This window comes from Cicer arietinum, chromosome 3 (assembly GCF_000331145.2).
Source record: "Cicer arietinum cultivar CDC Frontier isolate Library 1 chromosome 3, Cicar.CDCFrontier_v2.0, whole genome shotgun sequence".
NCBI lineage: Eukaryota > Viridiplantae > Streptophyta > Magnoliopsida > Fabales > Fabaceae > Cicer > Cicer arietinum.
The window spans coordinates 28,915,597-28,937,370 of NC_021162.2; the positions used below are offsets into that span (position 1 = coordinate 28,915,597).

The following is a 21,774-nucleotide window of genomic DNA, read 5'->3' on the forward strand; positions in this document are numbered from 1 at the left end:
CAAGTGTTGTATGATTATAAAACTAAATGAGTATTTAAATATAAAAAAATATTTTTTTATTATTAATAAAAAAATTGATTTAATTTCGTGTTGATGTATAAAAATAATTGTATGTTGTTTAAATACCGTAAAGTTAATTTTGTAATCATAAAAGAATTTGTTAAAATAAAAAAAATAGAATGAAATCTTTTGGAGTAAACTACCATTTTAAAAGAGAAATATTTATTGAAATACAAATTTGAATAAAAAAGAGAAATATCTAAAATACAATATATTTTATTTTTAATATTCATTTTACTATTCATTTTTTTCTCCTATATTCTTTATTTGATGAAATTCATATGGATTTTTTAATTTAAAAATAAATTTCATATAAAGTATTGAGATCTATATCAATTTTAGCTAATAAAAAAATGATGATTAAATAAGTGTTAGAAATATAGTGTTTTGAACACTCTTCAATAAAATATATTTAGACACATGCACAAAAGTTAAAAAAAAAAAAAATTAAATGATACCGCTAAATAATTTTTGTTTTAGTTTTTTGTAACTGCGTGTGTAATCAAATATTTTTAATTTAGAGTTGTATTCATGCAGTATCTATTCACTTTATATTTGAATGTATGACACATTTTAACTTGAATGTATTAGAATTATAAAAATATATTTAAATATATCTATTTAAATATTTCAATAAAAAATATTACATAATCTTCGTATATCTTTTTTAGCGTTTAATTTAATTCTTAAAACTATTATCAAAGGAGATAACTAAAAATATATTTGCAATTGTGATGAATTCACATGACACAGCAGGAACAAATTCAAAGACAAAATGCCTATTTATTGGAACAGTAATTGGGATATTAATTTTTTAAAAATTATTATATTATTATCATTATTAAATCTTTGTCCCTCAATCCTTGCCAGAAACAGTGAAAACTAAAGAAAGTTGAAGACTTTTTCAGTTCACACCTTCAATCAAACAAGACCCATCATTCCCCCCACACATTTATTTTTTAATAAATCAATTAAAATCTTTTTTCCTTTCCATTTGTATCCTCTTCATGGATCCCAAGAGCTCAAAACAACAATCACAAGAACCAAACAACAACATGGGAGAGAACAAACCCTCTGATTCAAAAGACTTCCAAATAGTATTATCTGAAACAACAACAAAAGATGAAACAACAAAAAAACAACAACAACTAGCACCAAAAAGAACATCAAACAAAGACAGACACACAAAAGTTGAAGGAAGAGGAAGAAGAATAAGGATGCCAGCTTTATGTGCAGCTAGAATCTTCCAACTAACAAGAGAATTAGGTCACAAATCAGATGGTGAAACAATCCAATGGCTTCTTCAACAATCTGAACCATCCATCATAGCAGCCACAGGAACAGGAACAATACCAGCTTCAGCTTTATCTTCTTCTTCTGTTACAACACAACAACAAGGTAGTTCTTCTTGTTCTTTGTCTTCTGGTTTGCAATTACATCAAAAAATTGATGAATTAGTTGGAAACAGAATAACCAGTTCAAATAGTTGGGGTACTATGGTTGGTGGAAACTTAGGAAGAACAAATATGTGGACCCCACATCATCATGTTAGTGGATTTGGATTTCAATCATCATCTGCTCATTCTACTACTACTAATGATCATGGTTCAAATTATCTTTCAAAAATTGGGTTTTCTGGATTTGATCATCAAAATATTAATAGTAATAATAATAATAATAATGGAAATATGGTTGGTGGAATGAGTTTTACATCAATTTTGGGTGGAAATCATCAGCAGATTCCTGGATTGGAATTAGGGTTGTCACAAGATGGACAGCATATTGGGGTTTTGAATCAACAAGCTTTGAGTCAGATTTATCAGCAGATTGGTCAAACTAGGGTTCATCATCAACAGCAGCAGAATCAGAATCAGAATTCTAGTAAGGATGATTCTCAAGGTTCAGGGCAGTGAGAGAGGTTTTTTTTGTTGTTGTGAATTTGGGTGGAAAAAAAATAGATTGTGTGCAAAGGATGAGGTTTATAAGAAAAAAAATGGGTTTTTTGTTGTTGTATATTTTGGAGAAATTCAATAGAAAAAAAAGGATTTGGGTTTGTTTTGCCTTCCTTATTGTTCCTTCTCCACAGGACTCAAGTCTACAGATACAGGTGATTTTCATTTTTTTTTACTTTTTTATTTATTTATTTATTTAAAGTTTTTAATTGGTACTCCAACTGAATGAAATCTAAGCAAAAACGGTAATTGAAAAGTTGATGTATCTAGTCTTGATCATAAACAGATACATCAACATTTTAGTTATTGTTTTTGCTTATATTTCATTTTACAGTAGTAATAATTATTGTGTTTTTTGATTATGATGTTAATAACTTGTTGCAGGTGGAATTGCATGGCCATATAGCTTTGTTGCTTTGGTTTGGCCCTTAAAACTATATTGTTTTAATTCAGAGGTGTGTTGATTATTTTTTGTTCTTCTTTCTATAGATCAGGATGATGGAGTGGTGATCAGTTTGTTTGTGAAAAATGATGATATAGTACTTTTTCATAATCATATTTGTGAAAATTCTTATTATATGGTGTTGTTAGTACTTTATCATCTCAGAAATTTTAATTTGTGTGTGGAAAGACACTTGCAAAATACTTCTATGAACTTGTCAGTTTGAAACACCCTCTCAGCACATAAGAATTGTTCTAGTCAGGATTTGAAGTCAGGAACTTCCAATCGATTCGAACTTTACCGAAGTTCATTGACCAGTTGAGTCAAATCACTTAAGTATCACTCATCCAATCTTATCTAATGGCTCCGGTTTGCTGATTGCAGTAACTATATCATTTATTTACTGTCATAAAACCCAGGTCCATTATGACTCTTCCTTTCTTTAGTTACAGCTCTAAAATTTTGCATTTGAACTTTGCTTAAGATAACTTAGATGGAGAATTCACATGAATAGTTATTGACATAACCAAATACTATTCTTTTAACTCTTTAGACCTTCTTTCACCATCACTTAAATTACTTGCGCTAGTCTTTAAGTAAAGAGCTATGAAGTATTACATAGAAAGAGACATCGGTCACGACATCGACTCTGACATGTAGACATCAGTAATGGTTTAAGAAAACGAAAGTCGTTGTATGTAAATGCAATCACCTTTGTCAGTGTCGTGTTAGTGTCAAACACTAGACTCATTATGAAGTGTTAGTATTACATCTATAATCTATTTAGTTACATAGGAGTTGCAATAAATTGGATATAGGGGGTGAACATTAGACATTAACATCACCAATGATGCTAATTAAGCTCCAATCTGCTTTGCATTCAAGAGTCTTTATTCACTATTGCTAACAGTCTTTTCTGCATTCTTTATCCAAGCATTGACCCTCTTGGTTAAAGTATTGACAAATGGTTGTGTTTTTCACCTCATGCACTTTTTAACTTTAATGAGCATCAAAATATTGTTTCAAACTTTTAACCTCTTTTTTTTTTCTTAACCCTCAAATGGGAAAGGGCCCTGGCCGACAATCTAGGTTCGACAGAGAGATAAATAAAGTCTGATCAAATGTTATGTCACTCAGGGTTCAAACTCTGATACTCACAATCGTTTCAACCTTAATTAAATTTCAGCAACCAATTGTGCCCAACCAACTAATTATCGTTTAACTACTCTACTTATTGATTAAAGAGTAAGGAAGAATTAAGATTAATCTGTCATGTGCTAACCCTGTTAAAGTTGAAACCTTTGCTGCCTAAACTATATGTTATTAATATTAAATTGATAACATGATGTGGTTGTTGAATGCTGATCTGATTGGAAATATATATAATAGATTGTTATGTTGGGGAAGGTGAAAATTTTAAAACAAGCAAGTTTGTTTAAGAATATTGCGGCTCCAGAAAACACTGACAAGCTGACAAAATATGTGTATAGTTTTTTATAACCAGTGCATGGTAGTTTTTGTGAGCTAACTTTTTATTTTTTTGGATTTGAATGCAAGTGGATGTTTGAGCTCTTAATATTAAAAGAAGTACTTTCTCTGCTTCTAATTACAAGATCCTTTTTCATTTTTTCTTTACCCTTTAATATAACACTTTTCACAAAATTAAATGTAAATTAATTTCTTTATAAATTAATTTACCATTAGAAAATAGAACTTTCTCTCTCTGTCTCTTATAATATTAATAATTGTAGAGATAAATATATATAAATAACATGCTTTTATTGACAAATTTAACATTACAATTTTTTTTAATATCTACGATATGTGTTGGAGGGTCTTAAAAAAATGGACTGAATAACTGACACTAAAAGGTGGATTTTGTGTTCTGAATCTTCAAACGGTGCTGCTTGTAGTAGATTACAGCGGTGTGTTGCTTTTGTGCAAATTGGTGTTCATTTGTTGAATAAATAGATTAGTTTGGAAAAATGTACTTTTTTTATATATTATTTTATAGGTGTGAAGTATCCATAGACAAATGCATTTTTACTTCAGAAGTTGAGATAAGATATATTCTTTTATAAAAAATATAGTGAAAAAAAGATACAGAGAGATTGAAGGTAATTAGGATTTATATACTTCACATATTTTCTATTTTCATTGATAAAATAATTATTAATTTTTTGACAATGCATTTTAAATATAGACTAAATATTTATGATAATTCTAAAATATAACAATTCATTTGTTTTTTATGTTTTCAAAAGTGTATTTTTCTTTAATTAGCTTTCATCTTCTCACTATCGCAATTAAAAAGAATGTTTAAATATGTTTAGACTCTAAAATTTGAATTGTTCAATTTAGTTTTTGTAAATAAAAATACAAGTTTTAATTTTTTTTTTTAAATTATCATGTATGTAGTCTTAGCCTCTATTATAAGTCAACATATATTTTTTGAATGAATTTTTGTAGGCATATTAAAAATATTATAAAAATTTTATCCACAAAAAATAGTTCAAAATTTAATTTCTAAGTCTATATTTTCATTACTTTTATCTTCAGTTTTTTATATTTAAAAATTATAAATTATTGTGGAGGAAATTTTTTATAATGTTCAAAATATATTTACAAAAAATTATTCAAAAATTTTAAAGTCAAAGAACAATTAAATATGTTTCTTATCAAACAAGGACTAATATATTTTATTGATAATTTTTATAGAGACTAAAAATTATATTTTTTCTATAGAAATTATAATTGAAATGTTGGAATTTTGTTGAGACTAGGAAGGTGTTTAACCCAAAATAAAATGTCATTCTAGCTACCAAAATACAAAGTAAAAAAAACTGAAATTCTGTTTTAAAAAATAAATAAATAAATAAATAAATAGACTCTAAATGGTTATTAAAGTGGAAAGGAATCAATAAGTCCAATTGTTATTAAATGGTTAAATCTCTTACGGTCTTCACAAATAAGGCCTCTTCTGTCTTACCTACTGAGCTGCCTAAATATTATGATATAAGAAATTGGATTCAAGTGAGTCATTTTAAAGTAAATTGAATATTTTCATTAGCTTAGGATATTCATAAATTTTGGCACAATTCATTGGCAATCTAAGACAACAAAGCTTTGTAACTTTGATGTAAAGCTCATGAGCTAACTAATAGGGGGAGACGGGCGAGGCAACTGCTTAGCACCTCAAATATTTTTAGATTTTAAGTTTAAACTTTTTATTTAATTATTATTATTAATTTTTAAGTTTTTATAGTATAAATTACACTCTCTAAGTTTGATATTAATAAATTTATTAAAAAAATACTCAATTATGGAAATATATTTAATATTATATCTGTCGAAAAAATTGTTTGATATTGTAAAAATAGTTTAGTTTAAAAGCCTCTAGTTATATTATTATTAATTTTCAAAGAACTCCATTTTAAAATTTACTTTAGATTTCTAGATTTATTGAGTCAACGATGCCTGGGCACTAACATTCATTTCATAACAAATATGTAATTTTAAATATTTTATTGTTTCATATTCTTCATCCTTTTTTATTTATTTTTCTTTGTTTTTGCATGCTAGGATTTAATGTTTTAAGTTCAAAACATCAGTTTAAAATACTAAAAATATGAGTCATCCCATCTTTATCAAACAATCAAAATTTGAAATATGTGCAGGTGACTGTGTGGATGCATTTAGATATCATCCTAAATTATAGTTCCAACCAAATATTAATTAATATACTAGATTAAATATGTTTATAGTTTTAATTGTAAGGGACAAAATAATACATATATAGGATCCAATTTTTCTTATTGTAGCAATAAATAAATTGGTTGTAGGGACTTATAAAAATGTAAAAGATAGACTATGATATTTAGATTTGTTAATTCGAATTCGTTCTCTTGAACAATTCGATCCTAATTAATTAAAACTCGTTAATCTGTTAAGAAATTTGTTGATTTCACCATTAACTATTAACTATATGGTATCAAATAAGTTATATCTTTACATCTGAACTTCTTTGTCAATTATTTGTCAAGATATTTTAAAAAAAAAACTTCTCTGTCAATTGTCATAATAGAGCCAGTTGCATAAAAAAGTTGATTACAATGTTTACCTGCCTTCTAATTCAAGATCATATCTAGTAATAAGTAGTTTTGCCTCTCTTTCTTGCAACATACTGCATCATTCTCTAAATATAAATCCCTATCATAAGTTTTCACTTTTATTAAGAAAAGTTGATATTATAATTAATGTACTTATTTTGTATTAAGAAATAACTAAAATGTCATTTTTGTATTTATGTATTCAATAATTACTTTTCATATTTTAAGATAAATTAGTTGTATTAATTATGATTATTTGAAAAAAGACTTATATATTCAGAAACAATTGTTTTTTATTTTTTTTATCAATAACTGCTGCTTATAATTAAAGACAAATATTATTTATTTTGTATCATAGACTTTTCTAAATCAGCAAGTGAGGCATCCAATTATAACTTCTTTCCCAATACACGAAATATCTTTGGTCCTAGAATCTTAATTTTGTCCCAAAATTTAGGTCCTTTTTAATCAAGCTACAATTAAACAATCTTTTTCACGGATATATACCCTTATAAAACTCAATTTATTTATTAAATATATTACTTTGAAAATAGATGTGTCCTTTAATTGGCACAAGTACAAATGTAAAATAAAAAACAATCTCTTTAGTCTTCTCTTAAATATAAGATAAAGTGAATCAATAAAAATTAATAAATTTAGTTTTTTTATTAAATTATATTTATATTTAAAGTAAAAAGAAATACAGTTATAAATTAAAAAACTATGTAGCTCATAATAAATATGCATTACAAAAATAAAAACAACAAGTTAAATATTTATAAACAACAATAAATAAAAGATGAAACAAGCAATTGATGAAAAGTGACATAAGGGTAAATCAGTCTAAGTATATTAAAATTAATTATTTTTAATCTGTGTGCCTAAAGTTTAAATAATTAAATATAGAGATAAATGGAGTAATATTTATTCAACAAACACTATGGCTTGTTTTTTGCTATTTAAAATAGACATAATTAAAGAGTTTTGTTGTTTAGCAATTGACTTTTTATCAACTCGATCATGGCTATGAGTGGCTTCCATGACTTTGTCTTCTCACTCCAATCTCTATCTGCTTCTAATTTACATTTCATCTATGAATTCACTTGTGCGTTCTAAATAAAATTAATAATTGAGATTAACTATTGTGTGATAAGTTTACTACAATAAATCACGATATCTTATATATAGTCTTTTGTTGAATAATAACACATCATGTACATTTTCTTTTTGAAAACAAGAAAAAAGCATGATTGCCTATCATCATTCAATTTAATTAATTAGTCTTCCAAAATATTTCTATGTTCAGTGACTTTATGCTTGACTGTCCTAATTCAAAAGTAGCTAGTTGTCAAAACAAATCAAATGGTATTCCAGCTGAGCCAGCTAGAAGCCACTTACTTATGTACTAAAAATTTCACTTATGATTTTATAAATTCACATTTTGGATTAAGATGAACTCCAATTTAATAGATATTTATTAGGGATATTTTTGGAGTAGTTTTAAAGAAACTATAAAGCTATTACTTAAGCTATTGACACAATTTACTCTATTTTATGTAGATTGGTGGAAAAGATGTAAAGGAATGAAAATGAAAACTTTTAAAGTTCTATACTCTCCTAAATATCACAATTATGTAAATTTGGTCTCTATCTTCTAATTGCATGAATGGAGTTTTTAAATATCTCAACTGTTAATTTAAATAACACCTTCTTTCATTTGTATAACTATTGATATGTGTGTGATCTCTTTCGTTGATCACATCATATTGAAATGAGTAATGATATTTGAACAATTTTTAAACACAAATACAAATACAAATGCAAGTGACCCCATATAATCTCTCTTTTCATTTAATTTCCTCCCTTTTTATTTTCCACACAATCTCTCTCTTTATTTAATTTTTTTTTATTTTTTATTTTTTTACTTTCCCTCTTTTTATCTCTCTTTTTTCACTTTTTTATTTAAGTCATTATTCAGATTTATATTGTTTGATTAGAATTATCAAACTTTCTGTTCAAATTCATTAACCAAGTTTTGCAATGAATTAACCATATTGTTTTAAGTCATTAACCAAATTTATATTTTGTTTAATTAAAATGCCTAAATTTTCAGTTCAAATTTATTAACCAACTTGTTCACAATATTAACCATGTTTCTTAAAACCATTAACCAGATTATATTGTTTGATTAGAATGACAAAACTTTCTATTCAAATCTATTAACCAAGTTGTGAAAGGAATTAACTATATTATTTCAAGTCATTAACCAGATTTATATCTTGTTTTAAGTTATTAACTAGGTTTACGAAAGATAAATTTTGAAACTCTATATTGTGGGAAAGAATGAAATGAAAAGTTACATTGCAAGTGAGGAGATAATGTTGCTCAAGTTACTTCATAAAAAATTTAATTAAAATCAGTAAATAAAAGGAAGAAAGAGGAATTATGGAAGAAAGAGAAGATGAATATGAGATTTATTTTTGTAGAGGATGATAAAAAAAAAAGTGAAAAAAGAGAGATAAAAAGAGAGAAAGTAAAAAAAAAAAGGAAATTAAATGAAAAGAGAGATTGTATAGAAGGTCATTTGTATTTGTGTTTAAAAATGTGTTCAAATATCATTACTCTATTGAAATATGATGCAACTTGCACTCACGTCGACTAATATATTGTCAAAAATTAACTTTTGGACGATTAATTGAGTTATTAATAGAGAGTCGATTCGCACAATTAAAACTTAAAATCAAAATTACATATTCATGATATTTGAAACATAATAAAAAGAACATTTAAGTCAATATGAAAATATAAAATGAGAAATTTTATACAATTTTATATGCATTTAAATTTTTTTCCACAAATATTTTACTTTCATTTTAAAGGATACACCAAGTGATCCCTTGATGGAGAAGATTCATTGTGTGAAAAGAAAAAAGGAAATCACAAATATTATTGCTTGCATGCCAGCAAAGAAAATGTTTTGCCGAACTTGATATGTAAGCTTAGATAGCTTTTCTTTAATTGGGCGTGCCATCTTTTACTCATATGTGCTTTTTTTTAATAAATTAAGTGCATGTAAAAGCATCATTATAGAGGAGAAAAAAATTATAACTTGATTGACCTTTCAAATGCCTAACAATTATTTATACCACACTAATAAATAAATATATTAATAAAAAGGAAAAGAACAAAGTTAGAGTATAAACAAACCCAACCAAACAAAATATAGGAAAACAAAGAAAAAGAAAATAATAGAGGAAAAAGAAAAAGACCAAACATCAAACTAAACGATAGTTTGATAAATCAAATCTATCTCTAAAGAACTCTGGCCTTATAAAGCCAAGCAATAAATCTCACTAAAAATTGGATTAAAGGTGTTTCCCTCTAATGAGTTGACCTAGAATCTCACAAGATATCCAAAATGAAATTTCATTTCACTTTTTCTTGTTCACATTCCTTTCCATGTTTCAAGTGAAACAAATTAGTATTTCCTTGTATTATAACCTTGCAAGATTCTCTTTTCCAATTGACTTCATAAGGTCTCCAATGCCCATATCTTTTTTAACTCTTTATACTAAGGAATTTTTATTAGGCATGTGGGTTGAATTGTGTGTTGTTGTTCTTGTTGGCAAACACAAGCATACCTAATTTATTAGTGTGTACCTGTCTCAACCACGGGTTAATTTTATTTATTTATTTTTGTTGTTTTTTATGACGGAATTTAATTTATTGGTGTTTGGTGGAAATTTGTGTTTTGCTAATCTTCTTAATTTGTTGTTGTGTGTTTGATTGTTTGTTTTATTCTTGACACAACTTGTATTTTAAATAGGTATTGTTAATCTCCTGTCTTGAAACAAAAAAATATGCGTAAGATAATATCAATTCAATTAAATGTTAATGTTCTCATATTTGATGCAATTTAATTTTCTTTTTTGATGATAAAATATTTTTTTGCATTATATGATAATGCATAAAATCATGTTTAATATCCACAATTCGTTTTTTTTATTTATGTATCTTTTGGAAATTTGTATCACTATACTTTTTATATTACTAATAAAGTAAATATGATTTGATTTGTATAATAAAAAGAAATAATGTGGTAAATATATAAAAATTCTAAATGTCTCATCCATAATATGTTACAAAATAATTTAAGTGAAATGTTTAATATCTTAATAATCTAAGTTTAGTGCATAATTTAAGTCATAATCGATTTTCAAGAAAGTTCGTCTGAAATTTTCCAATGATTAGTTAATTTAGAGTCTTTCAGTGTCACCAACCTCTACAAGCCAGACAGCTAGATAGGCCTAGCTTACTGATCTCCAGTGATTTCCTTACTAAGTCTTTAATCCTTTGAAAACTCATTCATGATGTCCTCCATGATAACCTTAATTAGGAAGAAAGGGTTTATAATGGTGTCTTGTTGAAGCCTTTGTAATCAGGATTTTGAGGATGCTAATCATTTGTTTGTTGAAAGCCCCCTTCAGCTCATATATGGTATTGACTCTCAGCTTTGATGGATGCTCCTTTAAATTTTTCAATTGCAGCCAGTCTACTAGACATTATGTAGAACAATTAGAGTATTCACGTGAAAGTCGCTTAGATTTCCACCATTACTAATATCATTTGATATATTTTATTTTGCATGAACAAGTTTCACTTTGATAATGTCAAGATGGACTTGCATTTCCTTATGCATAGAATCAAAACAAACGTTCTACTCTCAATTACCGTTTCCAAATAGAGTAATTATTCTAGTATCTGAGAGTTTACTATAATTAAGGTAGTGGGAGCTGTTTTTCATGCTCCAAAGGCTCCCAATATTTCTCATATCAATTGGGTAGTTCCTCTTATGCACTAGATTAAGTGTAACACTAATGGGTCCTCAAGAGGTTCACCTAGTTTATCCTATAGTAAGTATATTTTCAGACATTGCTCTGGCGATTCCTTGGGTGTTTTTGCCCAACCCATATATGTATGTCCAATTTTTTATGCGAAAAGCTAACTATTGCAATGCTAGTTGTGGAGGTTGTTCATTCTAAAGGATGACTTAATTTTTGGCTTGAGTGTGTGAGTGGATGTTGGTGGTTCAAGTCTTGTCAAATTCCAAATTTGTTACTTTGAAAGCTTAAAAATCAATAGTCTTGTTTATATCTAATTAGAGGTTTTCATTTTAGAGTGTCTTATATCTTTAGAGATCATGAATACTTGTGTTGATCATCTTGTCATTGCAACTTTTGAGGTAGACGACTTTGTTTTGTGGAATTCAATTCCTAATCGTATTCAAGAAGACCTTTTCAGAAATAGATGTGGGTTTCTAAACTTCAGACTTCATTAATTATTTTTGTCTTGTTCAAACTGTCATTATTTTTCTTCACCAGATTTTATCCCATTGGATTTATTTATAAGACTTTTAATGAGAGGTAGTTGCTTGTATTTTTAATTTTTTGAATTTTGGCCCAGTCCCTTTAAGTTTGTCCTTCTTTACTAAATTATTTAATATGTTTCTATGAGGTATTGCGCATGATTGTGAGGAGAAGAAATTTTAATAATATACTAGAATATAATTAGTTGAAATATCTTCTTCTTTAATAATATACTAGAATATAACCAGCAACTTGCGCTGCACGAAATTTGTAAAAATAAATTTCAATATAAAGTTTTTAAAAAGTTTGAAAGTGGTATTTGTGGTGTATAAGTGTATTAATCTGATCGAAAAGAAAATTTCAATATTTCTAAGTTTCTTAGTTTATAAAAACAGTGGTTGTATAACAAAAGAATAAATAAAATGGAAACAATTGAAAAGTTTATAATAAAATGAGTGATTTTTGCTCAAAAAAAAAAATGATTAAAAAGGATGAGTTAGTATTTGTATACACAATTAAAAAGATTAAAATAAAATGTGTGATTTTCATTCTAATAAAAGAAATATAATATGTATCAGAGCACTAATAAAAGAAAAATGAATATAATTTGTATATTACTTTGAAAATATTTAATATATAATTTAACATTTGTATTTTTTTTAAATATTCTTTGTTAAATTTTTTATTTTGTGTGCAAATGTTTGTTAATTTAAATGTCCGTGTTTTAATACTTTTTATTTATTTTAATTTAAATTTCATTGAATTGTTTGTGTATAAATTTGATTATTGATTTTTCATATGATTATTATGTTTTTATATATTTTTTGGTAATTTATGATTACTACATTTTAATTAATAAAGTGTAATTAAATTATTGTGATGTATCTATATGCAATGAATTAAAAAATTAATTAACAATTAAATCAAGTTTGTAAAGGGAGTTATATTTTTTATTGTTATTTTTTAGATATAGAGATATAGACAAAAATTTAGTTGAATGAAAAATGAATGAATTCTAGAGGTCTCACGTCATATTATTAAAATGATGTCGTAAAATTAGTGTTACATGGCATGACATATACGATGTGATATGTCAATATAATATTTTAAGGGTTTGTTTTAATATATTATATTGATTTGCATATGATTGATTTTATAAACAAATATAGATGATATTGTTGAGACAAAATCTCTCTCAAATGGTTTTAATGATAACAAAATTATTTAAAAGATTATGATTGTGATTAATGACTAATCTGTGCTTTTGAGTGTATTCATATAAGAAAACAGATTATTAATCATTAAGACAAAAAGGAGAAAAATATGATTCAAATATTGAGGATTGGAATTCGAGAGGATGACCGGCCACGTAAGAGGATGAAGCTTCAAATCTTCGCTGAAACAAATTCATATTGTGAAACATTTTACTTTGACAATGTATTAAAATTAGTTATTAACATATTAGTTGAACCTTAATTCTTCGTTAGAATTTGATTCAATTTTATTTTCTTCTTATGACAACAAATTTTTTGTATCAGTAATGACGAAATTCAATATAATCACGTTCACTGGTCATTATTCATCACAATAATCAAATATATTTGCTTTATAACATCTTTGAATTTATAAATCATTTTCATTAATTCATACTTATAAATTTATAAATAATTACCAAATAAAAATATAAAGAAAATAGATCAATAATTATATATACACTGTCGATATAAGTAATTTTATACGAACAACAAATACAAATTATTTATTATTTAGTTATTTTATGATGATAATTACAATCGTGCTATGAGATTAAAAAAATCAATGATTTTTGTTGTTTGTTAGTATAAAACTAATTTATACTCTCAATATATCTTCCTTTTTCTCCAAGGGAAATGATTAATGATTATAAACTATTGTTGTAAATCATTTTATATTGACAACAAATAAAAGCAGTTGGTTATATAATTATTTTATTATGACAATTACAATTGTGTGATGAGATAAAACTGATTTACACTAACAATACACATTTCCCTTCTTTAAGAAAAATATCTATATGTAATATGTGTAACGCCTAGTTACGTGGGTATAACAATTGCGGTAATAACAAAAAAAATTCATAATATTTACGAGAATAAGGTACTTTAATAAATAATAAGTTGTCCGAAAGAAATAATTTTATCAAATCTTTAAAATAAATCATTACAACTGAAAATCGTTAATAATCAAAATATTCAAAATTGGGCAATTAGTATATAATCTTGAAATAAAAGTACGATGTAGACATATGTCTACTTATTCTTGATCTACTAACCTAATCGAAGGAAATTACTCTTCTTAAGGGAGGTAGGGCTTCTCAACTCTCGACGTCCGCGATGGTCTCAGCCTCTGAAAACAATACTTTAATGAGATACTAAATCACAGTGAATAATGCACACAATTTTAAAACAAGTATTATTCTCAATCGGAGCGGTAACTGAAAAAATCGATCATGACACCCGCCTTCTTTCAAAATTGTTCTTTAGAAATATACATGATATAACTCAGATTTTTCTATAATAACCTATTACTTCCAATAATTAATAAAAACTCATTCATTAAATTAACGATAATTCACATATATAATAATCCAATACACACATTTATTCTACAGAAAATAAATCAATCAATTCAATGATGTCTCATCGTTATATGGAGATATACTACTTCCGCAAAGTAAGTATTAACTCATCATGTGGAGCACCAGCTCATCCAGTGTGTGGTACAAGACCCATCCTTGTGGAGTTTGAACCTCATCTCACTGTGGAGTTTAAAACTCGTCTATATATAGAATGCAAGACCCATTTGTGTGGAGTTTAAACCTCAAAGTTTAAAACTCATCTATATGTGAGATACAAGACTCATCCATGTGGAGTTTAAGCCTCATCTCGTTGTGAAGTTTAAAACTTCTTATCTTTGTGGAGTTTAAAACTCATCTATATGAAGCGTAAACTATATGGAGTTTAAATCTCAATTTTAATAAAGTTAGATTTTCAACAAATATAATTTTATAAGAAAATAACATTCAAAATATCTAACTCTTTTTTTATCTCAAATTCTCAAAATAAATGTACCATGAAAGTTTAAAGAATGTGATTACTCACCTTGAAGCCTTCTTTGATAAAAATATTCACTCTCTATTATCTGCTATTAATCGTTATCGCCGGTCTGCAACTACGAAGTACTTCTATATTCTATTTTTATTTTTTTAATTCGGAATACCCTTTCTTATTTTTTTCTTTCTAAGTATCAATTTATATATATATATATATATATATATATATATATATATATATATCAATAAATACGATTGCATTTCCACATATATTGTGCATTTCGTTCCTTATCTTAACGGATTGGTTTGGTGTGTTGATTAAACATTGAATTGTTCATACTAAGGTCATGAATTATGCAACAAATCACTTATATTCACAAGATTTGGATATTGACGTAAGACTTCTTCCTCAAGTTCCGAGGTAGCTTCTTCTAAGGATAACCCTTCCCATATCACCTTTACTAAAGGGATCACCTTATTCCTTAGAGTCTTGGTACTCCTGTCAATAATTCGAGTAGGTCTAGGCTTAAAGATTAAATTATCTTTCAATTGAACTGACTTAGGAGCTATCACGTGTGAATTATCCGACACATATATTCGCAATTGAGAAACATGAAATACGTCATGAAGATTAGATAATTGTGGCGGAAGAGCCAATTGGTAAGCAATGGACCCAACTCTTTTTAGGATTTGGAAAGGACCCATGAAATGAGGGTTCAATTTTTTGACTTTCATTGACCTTCCCACCCGTCTTAGGAGTGACTCTCAAGAATACATGTGCCTCTTCTTGAAATTCCAATGATTTTTTTCTCCTGACAGCATAACTCTTTTGCCTACTTTGCCCTGTATGCATCTTTTTCCTGATTATTTGAATTCTACTAGTGGTATCTTGCACTAAATCAGATCCTAACAAAGACTTCTCACCAACTTCACACCAACACAAAGGGGACCTACACTTTCTTCTATAAAGAGCCTCATATGGTGTCATACCTACTTTGCCACTTCCAAATGGACTACTTATTCTAATATTTGAGAGTTTACTATAATTTAAGCACTGGGAGCTATTTTTCATGCTCCAAACACTACAAAAAAAATAATATGTCGTGACACTCAGTTTTTGTGATTCTTTTTATCTGTCAGTAAAGCTATCTTTAGCTACAGTTAAGGTGTCACTGATTCTAAAAATATTATACTCTTTTTTGTAAAAAAATTAAATGAATAAAAACCTTCTACAGTAGAAAATGGTTTTTCCTTTCTTCTCGTTTCTCTCATGTTTGGTTAAACCCATTTCTTGATTTCCCTTACTTCTTTCTCAGAAATTTTTCCACATTCTAGTTAGGGTGAAATTGTTTTTCCATTTTCCCTCTCAGAAATCGCTATGCTTCTCTGGTAATTATTGGATTTCCTTTGACTTTCCTCTTCGATTCATCTTCCTCTTTGATTCATGTTCCTCTTCAAAAATTTTGTTTAATCGGGATTCTCTCATAACAATCAAGCAGATTCAGTTTTTCCTTTCTTCTCTCTTGTAGCAATTCGATTTTCTGCGATTCAATTTAGGTCTTCTTTTCTCAAATCGTAAAATAGCTCATCTTCTCTCAAATCGTAAAATCGCTCATCTTCTCTCAAATCGTTCTTCTTCTCCTTTCGATTCGATTCTGTTCATCCGATTTTCTTCAATTTCATTTGTCGTCTCACAAAATCGTAAAAATTAAGTTTCAAATCGTTCTTCCATCTCAATCTCAAGTAAATGAATATCATTCTTTCATCACAATTTCCTTGAAATCCATTTCCTTCAAGACCTCTTCACCGGATTATCAGGCTCCACCGTTGACTTCACCTATAACTCTTCTTCTCAAATCTATGACACTGTCGTTTCAAAGTGTCAGAATCTTCAAGGCATATATTGGGTGGCTCCCTGGTATATTGTGATAGACAACTATATTCAGTAAGTTGCAGAACTAGTCTTCAATTCATGTTGAATAAGTAAGTTGCAGCCTCTAGTAGCAATTTTCTACATCTTGATATTGGTAATTGAAAAAGCACAAAACATGCTAAATAGTATGACAATCTTCATGAGCAATGAACATTCATTTATATTGATTTCAGTCTTAGCTTTGCATGATTTCAGTTTTAAGCCTTTGTTTTGAAATTTGTTATTGCCATTGAATGAAACCTTTTGTTCTTCCAGATTAATATTGCTCTATAAATTGTTCTATCCATCTCTCCTAAATATTTGAAAGAGAACACACTTGTATTATGTTGAGCCTCAAGGAGTAGAGTAGTAGCTTCTCTATGTGTCATGTTTGTTTTGTGTCTTCTGAAGATGAAAAACATTATTTTACACTAATGAAGATCTTCGTATTATGTTATATGAATTGACTTTCGCTTGTAGCCTAGCTCTGATTTTTGAAGACAGATTATAGGCGGTCAAAAATCTACTTCTTTTTATTGTGTTAAATGAATAAAATGAATTTGAGACATAAAGTTTTTTGGATTAGATTTTTTAGACTTATATTGCAGCAATATCAACTGCTTCAGGTTTATCTTTACTCAAAGTTGGTGGAAGAATGGTTTATTCAACATGCTCAATGAATCCTATTGAGAATGAAGATGTGGTTGCAGAGGTACTCTACTTTGAGTGTTGTATAGTCTATACTTTTATGTAGCCTTGCTAGTCGCTGGGTTGACATAGAAAAGTTCTTTAGCATAGTAAGTTGAACTAATGCGCAATTACCTTTGAAGCACAGTACATCGGTTTGTTCCATTTCCGCCTATGTGGCACCATGGTGAATTTTGTGCCAGCCGCCATAGGTCAGAACACCTATATTAGCCACCATGTTTTCGCCAGAGGCTACAACACCGGTTTATAGGGCTGATTTTTTGTCTTCCACCATAATCTACCAATGTCATTAAGAACACTTGGTAAAATTTGAAAACAATTAAGCAAGTGCAAGCTTGCAAATTTCGGCCACAAAAAAACTGCAACACGTTTTTCTTGCATAATTTATTTTATTGTGGTCATGTATCAACTTAGCCCCAAAACCATTTCATTCCTCTTTCACTGGCATATCGTATGACTAGCTCATGGTACTAAGGTGCGGTGGTTGTTTGAATTGCAGCTATTTTGGGTTTATTCTCCTATTACCCTTGACTAGCCTTCTACCCTCACTCCCAACATTTGATTAATAGTATGAGTGCTAATTGATAACTATTAATTTTTAAGTGTAAGATTATGAGTCTAATAGTTTATTTTACCACTATTGCCTTGACTAGAAGCTAGCGCTAGATATGATATTGCGTCGGCTAGTGGCACCGCCAATTCTTCTGCCTTGACAATGATGCATCTGAAACAATTATTTTTTGTCATCTCTTTGAGCTACAAACATTGTTGCCAAGCAAAAAATTGCTTAGAATTAGCAACTGATATGAAAGAGCTTATAAAAGCTGCTTTTAATGCAACAGCAGAGGAGTTAATAAAACAAATACATAACTCAACACTTTATGATGAACTTGCAAAAGACAACATGACAAAACAAGCAATGGATATTTGTAATGAGGTTTTGGATTATGCTGTTGATGGTATTCATAGATCTATTGACACAATGGATAAATATGATTTCAATAAGTTGAGTAAATATGCTTATGATCTTAAGTTTGGTTAACTGGTACACTTTCTCATCAACAAACATGTTTGGATGGTTTTGAGAATACAACAACTAAAGCTGGTGAAATTATGGCTAAAGCTTTGAACACTTCTTTGGAATTAAGTAGTAATTCTTTGGACATTATTAATGCTGTTTCTAGCTTACTTAAGGATGTTGGTGACAATAATGTTAATGTAAATCTTAATAGGAGGCTTTTGTCTAATGATGGTTTTCCTTCTTGGGTTAGTGAAGGGCAAAGACATCTTTTGATGGAAGGAAATTTTAAGCCAAATGATGTTGTGGCTCAAGATGGTAGTGGACAATTTAAGACATTAAGTGAAGCTCTTTTGACAGTTCCTTTTTATATTGCACAACCTTTTGTGATTTATGTTAAGGCTGGTATTTATAATGAGAATGTTAATGTGCTTAAGGAAATCACTCATGTTACTATCATTGGTGATGGTCCTACAAAGACTAGATTCACTGCTAGCCTTAACTATGTTGATGGTGTCCAAACTTACAACACTGCAACTTTTGGTAATTAAGTACTATTGAATTAATGCATATATTTTTTTGTCCTGTTTCTTATTGAATATATGCAATGCAATGCAATGGTTGCAGGTGTAAATGGTGCAAACTTCATGGCAAAGGATGTTGGATTTGAGAACACAGCAGGAGCATAGAAACATCAAGCAGTAGCACTACGAGTAACAGCAGATCAAGCAGTATTCTACAACTGTCAAATGGATGGTTTCCAAGACACTCTCTACACACAATCCCAACGTCAACTCTACCGTGATTGCAGCGTCTCAGGAACGGTCGATTTCATCTTCGGAGACGCATTCGGAGTATTCCAAAACTGTAAACTAATTGTTAGAAAACCAACAATGTTTAGTAACAGCTGGAGGAAGAATAAAAAATAATTAGTCGGGAACCATCAGAATAAAAACATTTGTTTCTCTCTTTTTTACCTCAGTTTCCGTTAGTAATTAGTCGGGAAATCTGGGTTAACATAATGGAAATAATTCCAAGATCTCATTTCTACCATGTTTATATTCATTTTACTCGAACTTTTTCTCATGTTTGTAATTGTTTTCATTCTTGCAGCTCTTCTCGAAAAACCCATCACAAAAATTGATGAGTAATATGTAGAACCAGCAAACCATAGTCTTGAGGATGCACAAGCACCGCAAATCAATTCATCTGAAACCACACTTGAAGAAGTCTTAGCAGTTCCAGAGGAAAATGGGAATGACAATGTATCCAATACAGAAGATTTGGAAGTTATTACATGTGAAGAAAAGAATTCAGAGGAAGCTAAAGAACCCCATAATGCACAAAACACACAAAAGAAGGTACTGGGAAAAGAAAGCTACAAAGTCAAGGCAAAAGTAGAGGTGTTGACCCAACTCTCTTTTTCAAAATAACCTCAGTTGGACTGAAGATGTTTGTAAGTATATTTTATTCTCAAATTTAGTGATATTGTTTTTTTTTTGTTAGAATTTTTATCTGAGTGCATGATTGTGATTGGATGACAGTGTAAAAAACTCTATTATATCTGTTGGTGCATCTCCCTCTTCTCCTATTATTTTACGAGGTTGATTTATTTATCATTCATATTCCAGATTTAAATAAATAATAATTTGTGTAGAGAATAATGATCTCACCATTAGAAGGCCTAAAAATATTGGTTAGTAACTTGGTAGATAATGGTGTAGGCGCAAAAGATCGATCTAGGCATGGAAGAAGTCAATGCTAGTTATATCTTGTCATAGAATTAGATTCTAGTACACCATCAATCATTTAATGAATTTTAGTACTTTGTCATTTTTATTTCCTGTTTTGTTGGCTCAAATGTTAAGGTGCATGTTGAGCTTTTATTGGATATGAATTATTGTTGACCATTCTCATCTCATTTTGACATAATAATTTGTAAGGATTATGTGTAATATAACGACTAATTAATTTATTTAGAACTGCTTTACAAACCCGATTCTTGTATGCATCACTCTAGAATTACACAAGTAGCATGCATGCCACAGTCTACGCTATTAAATTAGTTGCATCGAATAATTTGTTAAATAAATATATTAGTATTTCAATGGCATCGCTTGTGGAGTAATTTTGTGTATCTTCTAAGAGATGAAGTTTTTGGTCACTTAAAATCATCAGACTTTCTTACTCATCAGACTTTCTTACTTAAAATCATCGCTTGTGGTTCCCTACGCTATTAAATTAGTTGCATCGAATAATTTGTTAAATAAATATATTAGTATTTCAATGGCATCGCATGTGGAGTAATTTTGTGTATCTTCTAAGAGATGAAGTTTTTGGTCACTTAAAATCATCAGACTTTCTTACTTATGGATTGAAAGTTGCATCTCAAAATGTGGTTCCAGCATTAGAATCTGTATTCTTTGATTTGAATTTCACACCAAATGAGTTTGATAGATTTGATGAATTTCATGGATTGTATGAGGGTGGAATTAAGCTGCCAAGAGACATACTTAGCAAGATTAGTCCATTACCTGGGCTCAAGGAAATCTTCTTCATATTTTTTATGTGAATTTATTGTTGCAACATTTTTGTTGGTAATTAAGTGATAATCCATTTCTGTATGAATTTTTTTTTGCTTAGAACATTCTTTTGATTTTATTGTGTGTAAGTTACCATGATAGAGGTAGTTTTTATTCTATTGGGGTTCTTCAACTTCTATTACTATTTGATACATGTGTTGTGTTATTGTTGGGTAAGTAGAAATTTCATAAGTGTTATCATGATTGCATCTCATGTAAGGGCGTCTTGAAATTTAGTGCTTTGTTGATTGCTCTAGTGTTGGCACATAGTCATGTAATTGGGGTAAATTAAATTATATTTTATTGTATGTTTCAATGGAATTAATTAATAAAAATAAATTAAAATTTTAAATTTAATTTAATGGTATTAATAATTTAGAATTACAATTAGTAGGAAAATAAAATAAATTTAATTTAATAAATAATAATAAGTTTTAGTGACAGACAATGTCGTAGGAATAGATTAATTCTTTATTTATATTTTTCTTGGTTTTAGTGACAGACAATACTGTAGGAATAAACCAATTCTTTATT

At 28.4% G+C, this 21,774-nt stretch overlaps 2 protein-coding genes and 1 pseudogene across 2 annotated transcripts; 2 read left to right on the plus strand and 1 right to left on the minus strand.

Annotated features, from left to right (window-relative positions):
* Positions 1–936: 936 nt before the first annotated feature.
* On the plus strand, positions 937–2,589 carry LOC101492963 (transcription factor TCP20-like). Its single transcript, XM_004514761.4, has 2 exons — positions 937–2,167; positions 2,397–2,589. Exon 1 carries the CDS (start codon positions 1,068–1,070, stop codon positions 1,971–1,973), a length of 906 nt encoding a protein of 301 aa, XP_004514818.1. The 5' UTR covers positions 937–1,067; the 3' UTR covers positions 1,974–2,167; positions 2,397–2,589.
* Positions 2,590–15,365: 12,776 nt separating this feature from the next.
* LOC101494144 (uncharacterized) lies at positions 15,366–15,725 on the minus strand. Its single transcript, XM_004514765.1, has one exon. The coding sequence runs from the start codon at positions 15,723–15,725 to the stop codon at positions 15,366–15,368; it is 360 nt and encodes a 119-aa protein (XP_004514822.1).
* A 2,720-nt stretch (positions 15,726–18,445) lies between these two features.
* Positions 18,446–19,997, plus strand: LOC105853058 (pectinesterase/pectinesterase inhibitor-like; annotated as a pseudogene).
* The last annotated feature ends 1,777 nt before the right edge of the window (positions 19,998–21,774 follow it).

Coding starts and splice junctions, on each gene's coding strand:
- LOC101492963 (XM_004514761.4), top strand. CDS start 1,068: ATGGATCCCAAGAGCTCAAAACAACAATCACAAGAACCAAACAACAAC.
- LOC101494144 (XM_004514765.1), bottom strand. CDS start 15,725: ATGGGTCCTTTCCAAATCCTAAAAAGAGTTGGGTCCATTGCTTACCAA.